This window comes from Dipteris shenzhenensis, chromosome 29, assembly GCF_047967505.1.
Source record: "Dipteris shenzhenensis isolate YYH24624 ecotype China chromosome 29, Dip_SZ_1.0, whole genome shotgun sequence".
In the NCBI taxonomy this organism is placed as follows: Eukaryota; Viridiplantae; Streptophyta; class Polypodiopsida; order Gleicheniales; family Dipteridaceae; genus Dipteris; species Dipteris shenzhenensis.
The window spans coordinates 2,538,200-2,559,964 of record NC_141624.1 but is presented as its reverse complement, the minus strand read 5'-3'; the positions used below and the strand labels follow the sequence as shown (position 1 = coordinate 2,559,964).

The window sequence follows — 21,765 nt, the reverse complement described above, 5'->3', positions numbered from 1 at the left end:
ACTAATGAACTCTTTCCAATCACTCCTGCAGTCACTAAAGAAAGCCTCACTCAAGAGAGTAGACAGCAGATAGAAGAGGAGAAGAGAGAGAGATAACTCAGACTTTATCCATTCACTGAAAAACAGCTCTCAACAGAGCACAAAGCTTGAGCAAAGAAACAGTAATCCCAAGTGATTACACCACTGAGATCACTCAAGTAGAACAGTCCACACTCTCCTGGTCCACGCTGCCTTACAAAGGGCTTCAGTGAATGTTACCCTTGTGTAGATATGTTGAGAAGGCTTATATAGGATGGAAACCAGCCCTGAATCAGCCGACTAATACCCAACTTGGTCTGTAAACTCCACCGACCGGATCTGCCCTGAAAACCAATCTGTTGCACCCGCCTCTGCAGCAGACTGCCCTGCCTACTGCCAGGGCTATGAATAGGTCATGGCAATTGCCTACCCTTGCTGTTCATCTACCCAACTGCCACAGGACTGCTGTTGTCCATTGCACCAGTTCCTGGGTGTTTCCTCCACGCAAACACTGCTCCAAAACACTACCAACAAGCTGCACAGACCTCTACTTCAGCTAATCCTAACTGCTACAGTCAACAGACCCCTTGTCCTCCTCATTTGTGGGCTCACAGGTGGGTCAGTGACTCCTAACAAAAATGTCCATAGTCTCCACATGATTACTCTTGTAGAAAAGTATTGGCTAGATGTCCTTATTGGTTTTCCTAGGTTTGTATTCACTGTAAGCCCACTCTGCTAGTCCAAGATAACATCATACCTCGTAAACAAGGGATTTTTCTCCTTGGTGGAGACTTCACTTCTAGAAAAAGTACAAAGCAAGCAATTTGTGACAATGGAGAGCGAAGATCCTACTTTGGATGAAACAGTGGGACACAGATGAACTGACCAGCCCTTGACCAAGGCCAACCAGAACGCTGATATGTAGCTGATCAAGAGCCCACCTGTAGCCAACACGAAGCCAACTTGCCACATGACGAACGTGCCAGTTGCCAGCCGACCCTGCCAAGTGATGTGCCACAAGGCTGTGCCTGACCTGTGGCTGCTACAACATGACCTGCTGACAGTACAAGTAGCTGTCCTGCCATGTCAGCAGCCATACTATCTATATGACATGAAAACATCATCTCTTTGGGTGGTCTCTATGTGGCTGTGCCACCTCATCACCCCCGTGGAAAGCCTGGAGCTGTCCTCAACATGCATCCCCTCCTGTCATGGTGATGGTAGATGGTAGAAGACTGTGCCTGACCTGTGGCTGCTACATCACCTGCTGACAGTGCCATGTCAGCAGCCATACTGTCTATATGACATGAAAACATCATCAAGAGAAGAAAACTGAATGCTCCAATCCTATTACAATTACGGCCGGTTTGCACACCATTGCATTTTCTTGCGATCGCCCTCACTCTACTGCATTCCCTTGCAATCTTCCTTGCCCTACAGCAAACGATTATTCCAAAAAAGTGTGATATATTGAATCACAAGGTTCTTCTCCTACAGTGCACATTTTCTAATTTGACAGGTTATAAATATTTCCCAACATTCTCCTTTATAATACTGCACCTTGTGGATTGCTGTGACTAAATTGATGTGCTCCCCAGAATTGAGATCGTATCTTAATCTGTGTTAAAGAGGTACAACATATGTGGCCTAGAAGCTTTCATGCAAAAGGTGTGGAGAGCTGGGAGCTGATAAACAAGTCAACACAAAATTGTGCTAGTGGAGAGAGCTTTCTGGGCCTGCTCTAATCTTGGTGTTAATGGAGGGCTCCCTAGGAAAAAGAGCTCCTCTTGCCCACTTGCAAGAGTGGAATAGAGACTTAATGAGAGCATTTTCACCTGAAGAAGCCACATCTTTGTGTCCTTCTGTGGAATCTTCCTGATAGGAGGTCTTTATGGATACAAGTTCAAGACATACAACAACCAAGGACAACTTGCAAAAGTGGCATCTGAACAGACTTACATCCTCTAGCATGTACAGAACAATTAAGCACAATCCTTATCACAATACTATCACCTGTAACACAGGCCCTTGCAGATATAGTCACATAAAGCCCAACCAATGAACAAGACCACTCTAGTTTAACTGCTTTACCCCCATGAACTAGAGGCCCGGGCTTTGCCACATTGACATGTCACTTATGAGCTCACGCAGCTGATCAATCAGAACTTTTAACAATTTGTTTTTTTTGTTAACTTCCTGCAAGGAACAAAAAGCTTGTCACGCATAGCATAGATGAGAAGATCAAAAAAACATGGTCAAAGTCAAGATAGCTGAACATTTTGTCGTATTACAAAGGATCCCAAAGAGAGAGGGAAGACATAAGTATATAGAGAGAGGTAAAACCACCAAGACAAAGTAGTGCCTCCAGAGTTCTGCAGAACACATTACCTCATGTAGCACAGTGACCCGCTGCTCGAGCCTTTCTACTTCCTCTCCATCACATTTCTCTGTAACACTATTTGGAGGATCTGTTTCTTGCTCTCTCATCTGCACAAAAAGAGGACACAATCACAACCAACAAAAGTAAGATGGAGCTGACAAAAAGGGTTGCAATCCCTCTAGAACAATGCATGCATGCCCAATCAAAAGATTAAATTATAGAAGACCTGCAAAACCGGATATTCCAGTAAAACCAAGGCTGATAAATATACTGTGTACTTTGCTCAACTACAGAAAAGATATATGGTCTTAATGAAAAGCTTATTTCAAATGACAATATCAACACCCTGTGAGGGTTTGTGTGTTTGTACTAGCATATAGTTTAGGCCCAACAACAATGCAATGCAGCATATAGAGAATAACCCCACATACAAGAATGCCATATGGAGGGAACAATAATAGGTTTTTGTATCAGAAGTTTCTTTTCTTTGTTACCAAATAGTAATGCATACATAATTAAGTACACATACAAATAACCTAGTTACTTTCCAAAAGACAAGAACCTATCTTTTTGTATCCTCTAAAGCAAACATACCTTGTAACTCCTCTAAATAGGACACTGGGCATCGATAGTTTGTGTTAATGAGTCATTATTTTGTTTAGTAACAACTTTTGTTGAAGGCTAAAAAATTCATGCCATTTTAAATATCGTTTTTTAAACCTCTCTACTTTTGGTAATCAAACAACTTATGGTGTGAGTGCAGTCATCTGTCATTGTATCTGAGCAAGTGTGAAGCCTATGACGCGAGAGAGCCCAAGTCCTTGTCAATTGCACACCTGCCGAGAGAGAGAGAGAGAGAGAGAGAGAGAGATGTATTAACGTCTTCAGAAGGCCTCGCGGGCCTATGAGACAAAGTACAATATATTAGTGACACATGCTCATACAAGCCGCTATGGGTTGAGGCAAAGGGCTCACTATATCACCAGCATCCACAGCCCGCGGCATGCTTCCTAAGGGCTGCAACACCATCAAATACCGCTAGGCAGCCTCAGAAGACAGAACAGGTCAAAAAATGCAGAGTTGAGTTTTTGGTCAAAAGTCAACGCGTTGACCTTTTTTGTCAACATAAAGAGAGCGGAAAGAGAGAAAAGAAAAGAAAGAAAGAAAGAAATTTTATTAGAGTCTTCGGAAGACCGATGGGTCTATGAGACTGAAAGAAAACCTGATACAAATCCAGTAAGGGTGGAGCTACTAAAACAAGCATCATCACCCGTGCTGAATCCTAAGTCTAATCATACATAATCAAATACATCTGGGTATGACAGTGAAAAGAATACAGACTGGAGCAGAACGTAATCCTCCGTATGTCATGTCGCCCTGGCTGGTGCATAGCCTGTGATGGGGCGCTGGCGTCCGTCAAGGGGTCCCGCGTCTCAGTCTCTTGGAGCAGGCTCGACGCAAGACCAAAGCCACCGTGACTCCCGTGGGACGTATCCCGGGTCTAAACAATGACGGGAGGTCCCCCAAAGTGATCTGTGTCCCCTTGATGTCTCGTGTGTCATGCTGCGGTCGTCAGGTCAGGATCTTTGTCACGTCTCTGGCTAGAGACTGGACGATCAATGTCACTCGATGGGAAGAACTCTGTGATCTTGCTTTGAGAGGTGTCTGATGGTGTGGCCAAGCCCCGTCGCCTGAGTAAGTACTCTCTGTGTCGGACCCCCTTGTGAATGAAGGCGGCGAGGCATCTCTGATCTGGGTAGGCGAGGAATCTGGAAAGGAGCCCAAAGCCGTCTCTGAAGAGACAACTCTGAAGAGACAGTGGTAGCAGCCTCGGATCTCGTAGTACACTGGGCACCTGAAAATAAAATGCTCCTCCGACTCAACCTCCTGACAGTCGCACAATATGCATCAGGATGGTGGGTGGGAGTTTCGGAGGGGCATCTAAACTGTACTGAAAATGAGGTATCCTATCGATGTGAAACCCTAGTCTCACAAACAATCTGTGAGTCCGTGCATACCAACATCGCTCGTCTCCCTCTGCTGCCAACCTCATGGAGGAATCGAGAGCTAACCATGGCAACCTCTATCTCCCTGATGTGTAGTCCCCATATGATCTAACCCGGTGTAGATATGTGATGGTCTGAAAGGCTACATCTAGCTGGAGTGGAGAAGCACCAAACTCGGCCTGAATGATGTGATGTGGTACAGATGGTTTCCCCCGGATCATCCGTGTAAGCATGAGGATCTGCAAGCGCTCCACTCGTGTCCACTCTATCTCTGACATGTTAGGTCCCCAACAAGGGCTGCCATACATACCGGCTGGTCAGACCAAGGAGTCGAAGAGAAGAGCCTTGGTTCGAGGGCCCTGAAAGTGTGAGTGGAAGCACTGTCTCTCTAGCCGAGCCTGTGAGGCGTACCCTCTGCTCAATCTGGCTGCATCGTTGGTCTCATCATGAAGATCGGGCCGAAGAAGATGACCCCTAAGTAAGTGTATGAGGATACGATCTCAACCGGTGACCCACCGAAAGTAAACTGCTTCCGTTGCATGATTGCTCGAGAGGTGTTAAAGATCATGACCTTGGTCTTGCCAAGGTTGACCTCCAAATCATGGGATAGACAAAAAGCCTGCAGTGCATCCAGGTGTCGCTGGAGCCTCTCGAGCGTGGACGACAAGAGTGCCACGTCATATGCATAAAGAAGAATCCTGATGATGATCCCGACAAGTGAGCAACCGGTCCCTCCAAACGCCCCCATGAAAGTCTCCAGCTCAACGATGTAAAGGCCAAACAGGGTTGGTGATAAGGAACAACCCTGTTTGACCCCTACGGTACTCAAGATCTCATCTGTGCAACCTGTGCCTGTCCGAACTCAAACTGAGACTCTCTCATAAAGTGCCATGACTGCCCGAATGATCTTCTGATCAAATCCCAGTGTCTGTAGGCGTGTGATGAGACGAGCTCACCTAGCACGTGCTCGTCCTGGCATTGAAGTCCCCAACAAGGAGAACTTTCCCGTGGGCTGAAAGGTCCGGGATATCCTGATGTAAGGGTGCATATGGCGATGTCTCACCCTCCTCTCGTGCCACTCTGGGGAAGTGGGATGTGTCTGGCGAGAAGTAGCATATTGCTATGAAAAGGTCACGGGTGTCTGTGCGTCGGATCCGGATCCACATGAATCGGAAGTGTGTGTCCTTCCTCTCAATGGAGATGGCTCCAGCGAGGGAAGACCTGTACAATACTACGACCCCGCCTGATCCTCAGACTCCTCCTATATCCCTCGTCTCATCCCTGAAGGCTGACTCTCATGTGTAGCCACTGACTATTGGTAGTGGAAGCTCTGGGCTCTGGTGTGTCTCCGTGTAAAAGACTATGTCTCGTCCTGTATAAGACTCCAAGAAGTTCCCTGGGTCCGTGATGCTCTCGTAGGGCGGCTCGACGTCGGAGTGTCGCTAGTCGAGCATGTGAATCTCTAAAGCGAATGACTAGGGGCTGCTCTCGGTTGGGGTCTCTCCCAACACGCCATGCTCCCTCTATGCCATGGTCGGGGACCCCCATGGTGGTGGTCACAAAGGTGATCGCCTCCTCCATGGGCGTCGTAGTGGTGCTGGTGTTGTCTCACGTGATCCCTCGTATCTAGATGTTGAGGGCCTTTGAAGCCCTCTGCTACTGCTCCTGTATGACGGCTGAAACGGTTGCCTTTGCGGGCTCCCGTTTCGCCACGTCCACCCATCTAGTCGTCTCTGCTATAGCCGACTGTATCGTGGCTATCTGTGCCTCCATCTCTGTGACTGGGGTCCCTCCAGGCGCTGCTCTAAGGGTCCCGAGCTCCTCTCGAAACTGTGTGATGTCGTGTCTGAGCCCCTGGATAAGGGTCCCCTACTCGTGTATAATGCGGGCTTGCTCCTGGGTGTATCGGTGCTCCTGAGTGTAATGTGTCAGCTATTCCTGACGGGCCCGGATGCTGTGTATCTCAACCAATAGGGAGTCCCAAGCATCTAGTGGGGACCTAAGATGCCTTGGTCCATGTGGGAACTGGATCTCGAGAGGGGTTGGAATGAAGGTGGGCTGCTGAGGTTGTACTGAGGATGGGGACGCTGTGATCTGGACGGGGGAGTGGTATGTAGGAGTAGCGAGGCCGGGCGAGGTGATGATGGGTGGCTGACTGAGAGGTAGAGGTGACATGAGGGAAAAGTAATGTGGAGCCGTGGCCAGTGGAGCTAGTGGTGAGGAGTGGTGAGGCTACTGGAGAGGAGACCTGTGATGATGATGCACGAGAGGGAGAGGAGAGAGGTGGCATAGATGATGAGGCGGATGATGATGGTGAAATAGTGTTGGCAACCATAGTGGTCAAGGATGTGGTTAGCGGCATGGGCTTTGGGTGGGCCCCTTTCTTCTGGGCCGCGGTGCTATCCACTGTCAAACCGCTCCGGTTGCTGCGTTTGTTGAAGTCCTCCAGACTGAGTTGCTTTTGTGTTTTCCCCTTGTCACCGTTCCCCTTCCCCATCTCCTCGTGTATGTAAATTTGGACCGAAGGGTAACCCGCCTGTTTTCCCCTTGTCACCGTTCCCCTTCCCCATCTCCTCGTGTATGTAAATTTGGACCGAAGGGTAACCCGCCTAGTCTCCTGTCTTCATCCCCCTGTTCCCTTCATTATGGGGGAGGCAGCAGCAGGCAAAAAAGGGATTGCACGAGGTCGGAGCTCCAAGCAGGGGGGGGGGGGGGGGAGAGAGAGAGAGAGAGAGAGAGAGAGAAGGAAAAAAGAAAGAAAAGGAAAAAAAAAAAGAATAAAAAAAAGTCAGGGCTGAAAAAAAAAAAAGGGTTCAAGACTGCAAGTGCGAGGGGGTGAGCGGGGGGGTGAGCGAGTGGTGAGCGGGGGGGCTGAGCGGAGGGGTGAGCGAGGGACTGAGCGGGGGGGCTGAGCGAGGGGCTGCGGTGCTGAGCGGAGGGGTGAGAGGAGGGGTGCGAGGGGGAGAGCGGAGCGGCTGAGCGAGGGGGTGAGCGGGAAGGTTGAGGGAGGGGGTGAGCGGGGGGCTGCGGGGGCTGAGCGGAGGGGTGAGAGGAGGGGTGCGATGGGGTGAGCGGGAGGGCTGCGGAGGGCTGAGAGAGAGAGGAGGGGTCCAAGGGGTGAGCGGAGGGGTGAGAGGCTGAGCGAGGGGCTGCGGTGCTGAGCGGAGGGGTGAGAGGAGGGGTGCAAGGGGGGGAGCGGAGCGGCTGAGCGAGGGGGTGAGCGGGAAGGTTGAGGGAGGGGGTGAGCGGGGGGCTGCGGGGGCTGAGCGGAGGGGTGAGAGGAGGGGTGCGATGGGGTGAGGGGGAGGGCTGCGGAGGGCTGAGAGAGAGAGGAGGGGTCCAAGGGGTGAGCGGAGGGGTGAGAGGAGGGGTGCGAGGGGGTGAGCGGGAGGGCTGCGGAGGGCTGAGAGAGAGAGGAGGGGTCCAAGGGGTGAGCGGAGGGGTGAGAGGAGGGGTGCGAGGGGGTGAGCGGGAGGGGCTGAGCGAGGGGGTGAGCGGGGGGGGGCTTGAGCGAGGGGGCTGAGTCTTAGGCTTGCCTGATTATAGTTTAAGTAGAATCTTGTAACAATAGGCTCCCCTGCTCACCCACTCATCTTCAGCAGGCCTGCTATCACCCCCCCTCGATGCTTTGTATTCCAAATGTTATTTGTCTTCTCATATAAGGTGATTGCGTTGCACTCACCTGGAGTAGAAATGCTAGCACTAGTGGAGACCCTTCGTTCCCACAGTCGATTTTCCACACCTCTGCATGTCACCACCTTAGATGACATGCACAGAGGGCCTCTTTATGACTGTGCTGTATGGGTTCCCCCTAGATGTCAACGAAGGCCTTAGTATTTTTAGAGCAAAGTACTCTCAACTTGTTGGGGGGTCGTAATCTGAGTCCTGGCAATGTGCATGGTCTTCGGTCTATACATCGTATCCTCCTTTGGCTCCCTAAAAACTTTTAATGCAACAAGCTAGAGTGGCAGAAAACTAAGTGCATAAAATACCATTACAGTTCCAAATGGTGTAGGCTAAGGTCTCGGAAACCTGAGTCTCATAGGCCCCGTCCCCCTAGGAGGTACGAGTGGAAGCCTGACGGGTGCCAGTCAACAACCTACCATCTCGGACCACGGCCCATTTTCCCTCCTTACAGACAACATCCCGCTGCTGCAAAAGAACTCGTCGCTCCTCAATCTGTAGTGGTGTCAAATCCTCGTCCATGGACAGGGGGCTGCGGGGGCTGAGCGGAGGGGTGCGAGGGGGCTGAGAGCAGGCTGCAAGGGAGTAGAGGGAAAAAGAGAAGGGAAAAGAGACCAAATGAGAAAGAGAGGACAAGAGAGAAAAAGAGAAGAGACAAGCTTGCAAATGAGAAAGAGAGGGTAAGAGAGAAAATGAGAAGGGAAAAGCCGACCTGGTCAACAGTCAGCATTGACCAGCCGACCAGGTCGGTCAATCTGCCTTAAAAGCCTATATAAGGCCAGCCCCTTGGCCTCATTCTTCATCCAAGTCTTCTAGTGCTCTAGCCCTCAACTAGCAAGTCCAAGGATCAGGATCAAGGAAGGAGAGTCTGCAGTAGCCTAGCAGCCCCTTCCAACCCTCCTTCAAACGATCCTCATCCGGTTCAGTCCGGTACAGCAGTCTATAATTCTCTCTTTTGTAGGGAGGCTTCTCCCTGCATACAATACTTGTTTCTTTGCAGTTATATTCAGCCCTCTGGGGCACACACTGTTCAGTATTTATTTCTCCTCTTCGGAGCCCCATTAAATTCTCTCCCTCTGATTCTCACACTAACTCCACAAGTCCACTTGTGTTTTAAGTGCATCATTCTTTTAGTTCAGATAGTAGTAAGCAGGAGAGAGAGTGAGTTAGCTATCTCCCTATTACATTGCTATCAAAGCTTCAAATCTTCTTTCCTAAGATAGGGAGGGCCAGTTTAGGGACAGCCCCACTATTTTATGGTACAGACAAGATCCGGGAAGGACACCATGAGTACAAGTGAGAAGTCCAACACGGGTGGGAATGAGGGATTTGCTTCCCAAACCCTACCACCACAAAACCCTACAGAAGTTCCGAGGTCTGCCATGATGGCCATGATGCATGATGCAGATGCAACAACAGCAGTCGGAGAGTCTCTTCAACTGCATGGTAAAGCTCCACGAAATGCGGGACGATCGTAAGCAAGCTGCCCTAGAACGCGATAGAGCAGCTCGAGAGGCAAACGAAGAACATGATCGGGAGGCTCAAGTGGCCATACGAGCATCCATAGCCCGTGGCATGCTTCCTGCGGACTGCAACGCCATCAAATACCACCAATCAGCCTCTCAAAAAACAGAGTTGAGTTTTTTGTCAAAAAGTCAACGCGTTGACTTTTTGTCGATGTTGACTTGTGACCGACCTGGTCAACGGTAGGCGTTGACCAGCCCACCAGGTCTGTCAATCTGCCCTAAAAGCCTACATAAGGAGGACAGCTCCTTGACCTCAGCTTCATCCAAGTCTTCTAGTGCTCTAGCCCTCAACAGCAGCAGCTCCAGGGATCAGGATCAGGGCAGGAGAGTCTGCAACAGCCCAGCAGCCCCTTCCAGCCCTCCTTCAGTTAGTCCTCATCCGGTTCAGTCTAAGTACAGCAATCTTTAGCTCTCTCTTTTGTAGGGAGGGTTCTCCCTCCATACAGTTCTTGTTTCTTTACAGTTGTGTTCAGCCCTCTAGAGCAGATATTGTTCAGTATTTACTTCCCCTCTTCGGAGGCCCACTATATTCTCTCCCTTTAATTCTCACACACTCCACAGTTCCACTTGTGTTTTGAGTGCATCATTCTTTCAGTTCAGATAGTAGTGAGCAGGAGAGAGAGTGAGTTAGGCTATCACCCTGTTACACACTAAGACCCTTTGCTGAGTACTGTACTCTAGAGAGAGAGAGAGAGAGAGAGATCACCTTGCTGCTCCAATGTCCTCCTAGATGGCACCTTGAAGCTGTCTGGAATGCTCCCACAAATGACTCACAACATGGATAAAATGAGCACAGAATGGGCTCCCTTTTATAGGCTGGTGTTCCAGCCCCAAACAGCCAACTGAAACAGCCAACCCCCCAATCTATGAATCCGACTGGGTCTGCTGCAGTTTTCTGCCCCACCAGGCCCTTTATTTGGTCCAATCTCCATGGTACCAGTCACCTACATGCTATTGGTACTCAGCCTGTATACTGGATCTGCTCCAGCCTGCCACAGCCTTGTTCCAAGCATCCGTACTGATCCATACAGAAACACCACCTGTCAGTACATCCCTGCAGCGTGTACCAGCTCCAGTTGCACCTGTTCCAGGTCTTTCCCAGCCCACACAAGTGCACCAGCAGCTCCATCAGGTACACATGTCACCCCAACAATAAGCGAACAGCCTGGAGTCTTCCAAGCACCATGCTCCCAAGGTCTGTTTCAACTTGTCCTTCCTCTGGCAAGGTCCACATCCAAATAACCAACCTGAACACAAAAACCCTTGTGGCTGATCCACGCAGATCTCCCAACCCAAGTATAACTCCAGAATGCCTGGACCATGAGCTCTCAATCAAGTACTCCAGCACAAACTGTAGATGTCCTTGTCTTCACCACTGAGGCTTCGACAAGTCCACCATGTTCACCTTCCAGCACCTTGCATCTGAGCTTTGGAGAAGCACCATGTCTTATCCCTCTGGCTTCCAGGAAGGCATACACCTTCCAATCTCTCAACAACTGAGAAATACAAAACTCAGAATCTGCCCAAAGCATGCTATTAAGGTCCAAATGACTAAGCAATCAATGCAATACCAGATGATCCATTTGCTTGTCTGCTTGCTCTAAAACAAACCATGCACCTCATGGAGGCACACTCAACTTCCCTGTGTAATCATGAAATGCCCCCTTCAATATTACATCTCCCATTTGACCTTGAATCCATAGGTCTGTCCAAAGAATTCTCCCTCATGTCAGTGATACCAGCCAAGCACCTACAGCAATCCAAGCACTCATTGTTGTCCTTCACCTTCACAAAGGTTACTGACTCCTCTCTAGACCACCTCTCAATGTCAGACATCCTTACTATAACACCAAGGTCTGCATGCCTTACCTCAGTAATACCTAGAGATGTCACAAAGAAAGCTGTTTGGAGACTACCACATAAGCTGACGTCTTTGACTCGTCTCATTCTGAATTGGACGACGACTCCTTTTTATCTACCTTGTTCTTTTTGCAATTCTTCGCTAAGTGTCGTGGCAAATCATCATCTGAAGTGTCCTCATCATCCTCAGATTTGTTCGTCTTGGGCTTGTCGTCACTAGGCTTGCCCTTCCCTTTGTCTTTGCTCTTGTCTTGAGCAGTAAAGACCTTTTTACTAGATCCACCATCGTACTTCTTTTTCCAAGCTTCTTGCTACCAAATAAAGGCATTAACTCCTTAAAAGTCACTGGTGCCGACCGCTGCCCCACAATCACTGTTGTGACAAAGCTCTTGTAGTTCCTCGGAGCATGCCAAGCAAAAGCCAAGCCATCCTTGCCGAATCCGTTGGCTGACCAACCACTGAGAGTTAGCCCCTCACCACCTTCATCTTGGTGATGTGCTCCTGTATTGAATCCCTCTATCCATGCTCATGCCATACAATCCCGTCTTGAGGTCAAGAATCCTCGCATTGTTGTTCACCTCGTGCATTTCTCAATATGGTCTATGCGGCAATGGAAGTGTGCGCCAACTAAATAAGTGGGAGCACCAAATCCACAATACAGCCAATAACAATGGCCAGGGCCTTTGCATCACGCGTCACCCAATCTCTAACTACTACGGGAGCTGACAGGTACCACAATTGCATTCACGGTGGCTGGAGTCACGGTGGGCTGAGCCATTAGCTCCACTTCCATCGCAATCTCCCAAGTAGACAGCCACGATAATGACATGAAAGAGAGAGATTTTGTACACATGCCTGAATCTGAGTCACCCTCCTTCTAGCAAGGGTACTGGTCCTTCAAACGTAGAGGCTGATTTTTACAGGCTTGAACCAAGGTCATCGTTACCAAGGTCCTTGCCTTCAAGCTCCCACTACTTATGAACCACCTTCAAGGCTCTAATACCACATTATAGAAACAGAGGGTACACACAGCACAAGATAGCCCTAGAGATGAGTTACTGAGCCCAAAAATCATACATTGGTGTATTAACATCCAAACTTCACTTGTGGGTGTTATTTAGATGTAAGTAAGCAAATAGACAATGCACAAGAGAGCGATGTAGAACTAGCAAAATATTTTTTTGTCCAACGTGGACACAATACAAAGGCTATGTCCAGAGTACCACCTCTATCAACGGAGTGCTGACTAGATTGGACCCCTGTACATACCCATGGCTGTTCTACTACCTTCTTGGAACTTCTAGTATACTTGCCCTGCGATGCTCTCCTAAAGCTTGAGTTGGCCTCGTAAGTGTGCCTCACAATCATGCCTCCTTGCTGCTCCTCTGGACAGCCAATTCCAACGCAATGCTTGTTGTGGTTCCTTGACCTGCTTGCTACTCTGAAGACAGACAATTGTGAGGCACAAGCTTCCTCCATGATCCCATCTTCCTTGCTGATGGGAGGGCAGCCAATCGTCAAGACCGGCGAGCTGCTTGTATGTTGCCAATGGTAAAGACCTAGTAGGTAACCTCCCATAACGCCCTCCTTTGCTTTCTCATCTAGGATCTTCTTAGGCTTGTTGTCTTTCTTTCCCCCAAACGACTGTTGCTGGTCTTTTTTCTGATTCTACGTGCCTTTATCCACCCCCCGTGGGTGCAGAGAGCTGTTGTGGGGTCTTGGTGGCTGATTGGACCTGCTTGGATTTTTCCCCCATTCAGCATCATCTCCTGACTTTGAGCGAGAGTCAGTGCTCGCTCATGAGTTAGCGGGTCAAAGTTCTGTAGAAAAAAGTGGATGTTAAAGTCCACATCTCTGATGAACTACTTTAACTTGTCTTCTTCCTACACTCCCTACTATTGCATCAGCGTGACAACCCTGTCACTGTACGACAACACAAGCAAGCCATTATGGATAGACGAGAGAATTCATCCTCCAAGTTAAGCATGTATTGGGTGAAATTCGTAACTTTAGTGATAGGGTCAATATGTCTACTGGCCCAATGTTGCCACCACTTGACCGCCTCACCGGTGAGATAAGGGGCTGCTAGGTGGACTTTGTTTTGCTCATGTACAGCAGCCCTTGTTGGGGGCCAGACTTCTCGGATACAAAGTGGGCCCATGTGGAGCGGCTATAGGTTCTCATATTATCACGGATGATTCGTGGTAAGTCATCCGTTCCTCACCAGATCATTCAGGCTGAGTTTGGGCTGAGTTTGGGTCACCCCCTTTACAGCTAGATGCTGCATTTCAGGTCATCACATATCTGTACCGAGTTAGGGAATATGGGGATTATACCTCGGGGCATAGCAGGCTACCATGGATAGCTCTATCCTCTTCTATGGTACAGAGCATGGAATGCAACTCTAAAGCGAATACTGTGCACACTAGAGCAGACCCAAAGACCTGACAGGAAGTTCCAACCAATAACCACGACCTCAAAGCTGTCCATACTGTAGATATAGAACACTCTGCGAGGCTAATGATGAGACTAGTGCTGTCCACGGGCATGCAGGGTTACTACGTGAGTGAGAGATGAACTGAGAGGAATATGGACAGAGAGCTGAGAGAGATGGCTGAGAACTAAGATTTGACTGAGTGCTGAGCTGTAAACTAGAAAAGACTGCTGAAACAGAATACCCAAGCCTTGACCTTGATGCTGTCCAAAACCCTGCTTCGTGGATAGGATCCCTCCAACAGTGATTCACAGACCTGCTGTACGGTTGATTGTACGGCTGTTCTTGAACTTTATTGGGTGCGGCAAAAGGGGCTGGAGCTGAGGCAAAGGCTGGCAGAATAAATCAGCTAAAAGGTAAATAGGCCAGCAACCAGCTGACCTAGCCAGCCAGATTGGCCAACGAGGCAGGTCGGTTGGCCATTTCTGGTTGACTGGCTGGTAGGGCCAGCTTTAGCCAGCCCTATGGCTTAGCAGCCAGGTCTGCCTATAAAAGGCACCTGGCCCAGCCTCTTTCTAAGCCATTTTGGCTTGCCTTTGGGGGCCCCTTTGGGGCTCCTATCGTAGGCTGAAACCTTGAAGGATCAACCTAACCCATTGAGATCTCTGAAGGGTACAAGTGACCTAAGGCTGAGAGACCGACCTACATAGCTCGTGCCTGATTGCCCCTGGACTAGGGCACACAATGGGCCCCCGACAAACGACAAAAATACCCCATCTTAGGAACTACTCCTGTACATAATGGACTTGATGTAGAGTCCAGTGTGTCACAACAGGGGTGCACATGACATATACCAAGCGGTAACTCTAACGGAAATACATCAGCAAATTATGTTTTCATTTCAGCAAGTGCACATGTTTCCCATGCATCTAATCTAGAATATTCATGCAAATTATTAACCTCAGATGGAAAAACACATTGGTACACTTCATAATCAGAACTTGCCATCATATTTATGATTTCCACAGAGTTTACAACACGGTGGAGTCAGACATCAAAATCACCCTGCAATACAAAGATCCTCCTCTTTGACAAAAGTTACTATAAAACTCTACCAATCTGATGGGACATTGACTTTGTGCAACAATTCTTTCCCTAGAATTACATCCACCCTATCTAAATTCATAAGCATGAAATCTAGATCCTCGGAGTAACTCTCAATAGTGAGGGAAATCTGCATCGCACGACAATCCCATAATTGCTTGCCCGCTGACATGTCCACCTAGTAGACATGGTCACTCACCTACGTTGGGATTCCCAACTTCTACACAAGTTTAGCATTCAAGAAATTATGAGACCTCCCATAGTCAACCAAAATGTGCACTACCCTACCCATGATCGATCCATATGAGACCATTGGGTTTAAAAAGTCTATGGCAGTTTGCAGCTATTTCTAGCTGTCCTACCCTCATCCACTGAATCATACTAACCCAGCATGCGTTTGAGTTCAACACCAGTTTGTTTCACAGCAGATCCTTTCTTGAAAGTGTAAACTACTCGGTGCTTTCTATCAATTCAAACAACGGATTTTGCAGAGGCAATTGAATGAGATGATTGCAAGTTGCCAAACACATATACTTGAACTTAAGAGTTTGCAATTAAGCTGGAATTGACTTATACAGCTTAAACACAAAGTGACATCATTGGAGAATGCAATATGATTGAGGGGCCAAGACGAGGCCCCCCCCTTATCCAAGCTCACTTTATTCTTGAAAATGGAGATACAAGACCAAGGTGCAATGCACCTTCCAAACTGATGAACTCAGTGAAAACCTAGGACCTAAATACAAGACTCAAGAGCATATGTACAAGGTAGACAACAAAAAGGAGGACTCCAAGCTCAGGTTTCAGCTCTTGGCTTGCCCAATCCACAAGGAAGAAGCCTGCAACAATCACCACTTACATCCAACATTAGAGACAAACACTAGTTTCTAGAAAGATAGTAGAAACAACATGAAATAGTGCTGTAAATGAGATAAACTTGACAATACAGGCTCCCTTCGTGACTTGGCCTTTTTGTAGATGAAGTCCTTGATGCCTCTGAAGCTACCTTGGGTGAGGAGAGTGTGGAAATGGGGCTGGAATGAGAACAGCTTAGAAAAACAGCCTGTAGGCTAGAGAGAGAAAGCTTTTATGGAGTGATAGCTGTAGAGAGAGAGTGCCTATGCTGATCCCAAGGGAGGAGATGTAAGAGAGGAGCTGTTGCTGTTCCAGAGGTGCACAGAAAGGCAGATTTCTGCAAGGGAAATGGGCTGGAACAGTAGAGAGAGAAATTCTGCAGTAGAGAGAGAAAGACTGCAGCAGGAGAGAGAAAGGGGCTGTGGCTGCTCCAGGCTAGGTGAAGGAGAGAGGATGCTGCTGCTGTTCCAGAAGAGCTGAGAGGGGGCAGATTTCTGGAGAGGAGGGGCTGGAACTGTAGAGAGAGAATGTGCTGTTGTAGAGAGAGAAAGTGCTGTTGAGGTGAGAGAATGGCCTGTGGAGAAGCTGGCTGCACCCAAGGAGCTGGAGAGGTTTTGCTGCATCATCTAAAAGGAGGGAGAAGAAAAGTGACGAAATTTTCATGTGTGGAATGAAGGGGAGAGGCCTTCTTTTATAGGCTCAGCCCCCCTCCTAGGCCTAGAGTGGAAGGTGGACACTTGTCCCAGATTTTTGGTGGGCTGCAGTCCCAAAGAGGACAGCCCACCACTTGCCCTAAATCTACCAGATTTGGGGCCAAACACTTGGCCTGCATGCCCTGCCACTTGCCATGCATGCTGCCACATGTGTGGGACAGGTGGACTGACCTGCCAGCTCAGATTCCAAGTGGCAGTCTGCCACGTGTCAGCTGCCACGTCACTCCCAAAAACCCTAAAATTTCAAAGTTGTCAGAATTTAATTCTGATCGCACACACGGGTTCCTAACAGCTTAGACTATCTATTGACGTACTCTAAGGTCATAATTGAGCCATACTGAGCTCATTTGTTTGTCGTCTTATCTTGTATCTCCATTACTCTTGGCATGCTGCCAGGCCCACACCCAAAGCTCAGGGAACATTCTCTTGAATGGTTCCTAGGTCGGTATGCAATCTGTTCCTTTAGTTGTGCCATGTTTGGGTACTCAGGTGGGGTGTGGTTTCTAGATGTCCCTCTCAAAGAGAGGCCATCACTCTTGTGGGTCACTAATGCCCATAACCCCAAGCAAGGCGGTCCACCCTCAAATGCTAGACCTAGTCCCCATTGTCTGTAACTGAACAGAAGGAAAACATTTCATTTCTTAATAAGCATACTATTGAAAAACAAAAAGAAATAGTACCAAGCAAGTGGATACATGTTGAAGAAGGATGACATTTCGTCCAGTGTAAACTACTCGGTGCTTTCTATCAATTCAAACAACGGATTTTGCAGAGGCAATTGAATGAGATGATTGCGAGTTGCCAAACACATATACTTGAACTTAAGAGTTTGCAATTAAGCTGGAATTAAGACTTATACAGCTTAAACACAAAAGCTTAAACACAAAGTGACATCATTGGAGAATGCAATATGATTAAGGGACCAAGACGAGGCCCCCCCCTTATCCAGGCTCACTTTATTCTTGAAAATGGAGATACAAGACCAAGGTGCAATGCACCTTCCAAACTCATGAACTCAGTGAAAACCTAGGACCTAGATACAAGACTCAAGAGCATATGTACAAGGTAGACAACAAAAAGGAGGACTCCAAGCTCAGGTTTCAGCTCTTGGCTTGCCCAATCCACAAGGAAGAAGCCTGCAACAATCACCACTTACATCCAACATTAGAGACAAACACTAGTTTCTAGAAAGATAGTAGAAACAACATGAAATAGTGCTGTAAATGAGATAAACTTGACAATACAGGCTCCCTTCGTGACTTGGCCTTTTTGTAGATGAAGTCCTTGATGCCTCTGAAGCTACCTTGGGTGAGGAGAGTGTGGAAATGGGGCTGGAATGAGAACAGCTTAGAAAAACAACCTGTAGGCTAGAGAGAGAAAGCTTTTATGGAGTGATAGCTGTAGAGAGAGAGTGCCTATGCTGATCCCAAGGGAGGAGATGTAAGAGAGGAGCTGCTGCTGTTCCAGAGGTGCACAGAAAGGCAGATTTCTGCAAGGGAAATGGGCTGGAACAGTAGAGAGAGAAATTCTGCAGAAGAGAGAAAGACTGCAGCAGGAGAGAGAAAAGGGCTGTGGCTGCTCCAGGCTAGGTGAAGGAGAGAGGATGCTGCTGCTGTTCCAGAAGAGCTGAGAGGGGGCAGATTTCTGGAGAGGAGGGGCTGGAACTGTAGAGAGAGAATGTGCTGTTGTAGAGAGAGAAAGTGCTGCTGAGGTGAGAGAATGGCCTGTGGAGAAGCTGGCTGCACCCAAGGAGCTGGAGAGGTTTTGCTGCATCATCTAAAAGGAGGGAGAAGAAAAGTGACGAAATTTTCATGTGTGGAATGAAGGGGAGAGGCCTTCTTTTATAGGCTCAGCCCCCCCTCCTAGGCCTAGAGTGGAAGGTGGACACTTGTCCCAGATTTTTGGTGGGCTGCAGTCCCAAAGAGGACAGCCCACCACTTGCCCTAAATCTACCAGATTTGGGACCAAACACTTGGCCTGCATGCCCTGCCACTTGCCATGCATGCTGCCACATGTGTGGGACAGGTGGACTGACCTGCCAGCTCAGATTCCAAGTGGCAGTCTGCCACGTGTCAGCTGCCACGTCACTCCCAAAAACCCTAAAATTTCAAAGTTGTCAGAATTTAATTCTGATCGCACACACGAGTTCCTAACAGCTTAGACTATCTATTGACGTACTCTAAGGTCATAATTGAGCCATACTGAGCTCATTTGTTTGTCGTCTTATCTTGTATCTCCATTACTCTTGGCATGCTGCCAGGCCCACACCCAAAGCTCAGGGAACATTCTCTTGAATGGTTCCTAGGTCGGTATGCACCCATAACCCCAAGCAAGGGGGTCCACCCTCAAATGCTAGACCTAGTCCCCATTGTCTGTAACTGAACAGAAGGAAAACATTTCATTTCTTAATAAGCATACTATTGAAAAACAAAAAGAAATAGTACCAAGCAAGTGGATACATGTTGAAGCAGGATGACAGAAAGCATGCAAATTGTCACCAAAGGAGCTGCAAACTGTTCCAGATCAATTCATTGCCCTCCTAAGCCCACGATTGATTAGAGCAACACAATTTTTACAAAGCACTCTCAAAATCTCAGCAACTCACAACAGAAATCAGATCTGATTCAATTGGCAATTCATGTACAAACCCCCCCTTCAAGTTTCAGCACCCCCTCAAGGTTTCTTGCACAAAAACCATTGTGAACTCTTCCCAGCACTATAGTTCCACAATTCGCTCAGATTCCAAAGCTCAAAGCATCATTAAAAACCATAACTTTAACTGTGTAGAGGATTTCTCTAATACCAACTGAAATACCCCCGCTAGGATCTAACCCGAAACACAGTCCAAACATGATTAGCAAAACCAAAATAGAAATCAGCATGCAACTCGCCTCAAAACCACCCCCCAGCACGCAGGCTAGAGATAAGACTCCCACAAGGCTATGCCCATAGCTCCGGCATCCCATCCCACCGGAACCATCCACTAGGAACCTTCAACGTAGTATCTTGTGATCCACCATGTAGAAGGCAAGAGTCTAGGCTCGTGATCCAGACTAGACCAATCAGTGGTCTCAACACACCGAATGTCATCCCAATAGCCTTGGCCACTTTTATAAAGAAGAGCACCCTGCTTCCTAGAAAGCGACCTGGCTAAATATAGCAATCGGACCAACGTTAGCTTGCTTCCCTTAATCCCTGGGCCCCCCTAACCTTCTTGGATTAAGTCCACTAATTAGAGGATTAGCAACCATGTAGATAACAATAGCTATAACATTCACTGCATCATGGTCATCATGTTTGTTGGCCTCAATGACACATGGTGCAAGACCTTGGAGTCTTGGAGAGAAGACTCCACCTGCTCTTTGTTGGGTATTTGGTAGCAACAGCATTCATCGCCTCAAAAGACCTTTTGGAACTCAGCCCCAACATGCAGCTATGGGCTGCACATGGCTGACGCTTATCTTGAAAACAATGGGGTTTGTTACATTTTTGTTATATGGGAGGCTGGCCACTAATGCTTCAAGCTAAGGTCTGGGGAATGAATGGCTGCTTTTGCCGGCATGGCAGGCTTGTTGCTGCCTATTAGGCTGCTAGGAGCATCTTAGGAGTGGATGTGCGTGACAAATATCCTTCATGGATAATGCCGCGAACTTAAAACCCAACTTATGGAGCCTTAAATGTTCAAAGTCTCCCTCAACATTATAAAAACTCCATACCCAAACATCGCCCCTTCAAGCTTGTGGGAGAAAGCCCTTAAAGAAAGCTAAATAGCTAACTTGGGAAGGTAGACAAGACCACTATCAACGTCCTCCCAACGATTCAAGGTGGCAAAGGAGACTTATATATAATTCTCCACTAAGCTCCTACATAACTAGAAGATGGATGTACGAGAATGACTTGAAACAGGGAAGGAAGAGAACCTTTAAAAAGCACTCAAAAATACGCATGAGAGAAGACAGTTCAAAAAGAGGTAGAAAAATCACACTACAGTGTTCTAAGGAGGTAGGGCTAATAAAGTAGTTTTGTTAGAAACTTTTCCTTAGGATTGCAAGTGTCATCTCCTTCATTCCTGACCACATGATTTCAAAAATCTAATGTTACTAAAATGTGAGAAAGGTGCCGCACTTAACAGTCTTAACTAGCTGCCCTAGAGAGCCATGCATGAAGGGGAAATACGTCCAGAGCAAGGTCTGCACCTGTGGGGAATTGAATATGGCTGTGATCACAGCCCTCAACGCTGTTGTGGAAGCCCTCAGGCTCAAGCGAGCCTCATCCAAGGCTGCCCACCCGGCCTCCTGTTGGGCAAGGCCTTCTGTTCCTACCTTCGCACTACCGTCCGAGATGGCCGGAGGTGCTTGTTGGGTTCCATTTGTCGTGACCCACAGGGCGGGATTGCACAGGACTTCATTCATTGAACGTAAAGTTTCATGAGCGGCTTCAACCGTGGTCTCCAAGACCTTCTGCCCTTCCATGGCTAGCTCTTGCAAGCATTTGAGACTCAAACTGGACGATAAAGCTGCCTCATCCATTTCACCACAAACTGAAACCTCCTACTCACACTGTCGATGAGAGTAGCTGAGGGCAGGTCAAGAACGTAAAACAAAGTTAATTTTCAGCCGACAACATAAGCCGATTCCTCGGTTTTCGATGAGATCGGCAACCGCGTCAACAGGCAGCGGATCACACATGGCATCGCATGATTGGCAGATTTCAAACGTGTGACATGTGCGGAAGACGCTTAGGTCATGGCTTGCATGCGCCACCTGTTCTCTCGGCATAGACAGACCGTTGGATTGAGCGTAGATCTAAGGTTTGTCGTGGCCACTTTAACCTATTGATTTACAAAATCCCCCGCCTAACGCCTATCATCATTATGACAGGTTTGGGATGGGAATCTATTAATCATCATTATTCCCATCCTAGAAGAGTTGTTCTTTCTCCCATCTTAGGGGGCTTAGCACATGGGAAGAAATAGGATGGGAATGGGAAAAGGTGGTCCCATGCATATTTCTATCCTATTCCCATCCTACCATGTGCTAACCAAAAAAGAACTAGGGATGGGTTTAGGAGGAAGAGGACACATGGCATCATTTCATATGATTAAGCGGTGGGGACCTTGTGGGGACAAGACACATGTCATCCTTCCATGTTTTTGAATCCCTAAAAAAGATCCTAGACCACTTGG

The 21,765-nt window shown here is 48.1% G+C and overlaps 1 protein-coding gene across 1 annotated transcript; it reads right to left on the bottom strand.

The window, feature by feature from the left end:
- Positions 1-1,872: 1,872 nt before the first annotated feature.
- LOC147882308 (mediator of RNA polymerase II transcription subunit) lies at positions 1,873-21,215 on the bottom strand. Its single transcript, XM_087400771.1, has 3 exons — positions 20,777-21,215; positions 2,407-2,505; positions 1,873-2,214 (listed from the first exon to the last, which is right to left on the bottom strand). The coding sequence occupies exons 1-3, from the start codon at positions 21,107-21,109 to the stop codon at positions 2,119-2,121; spliced, it is 528 nt and encodes a 175-aa protein (XP_087256897.1). The 5' UTR covers positions 21,110-21,215; the 3' UTR covers positions 1,873-2,118.
- Between the last annotated feature and the right edge of the window lie 550 nt (positions 21,216-21,765).

Bases quoted from the DNA above. Each gene is read 5' to 3' on its own strand.
- LOC147882308 (XM_087400771.1), bottom strand. From the start codon at position 21,109: ATGGATGAGGCAGCTTTATCGTCCAGTTTGAGTCTCAAATGCTTGCAA. The intron at 2,506-20,776 runs GTGCAGACCTTG...CTTTTTGTGCAG, and splicing joins CCATATTCAATTCCCCACAG to ATGAGAGAGCAAGAAACAGA. The intron at 2,215-2,406 runs GTAATGTGTTCT...TGTTCCTTGCAG, and splicing joins GGGTCACTGTGCTACATGAG to GAAGTTAACAAAAAAAACAA.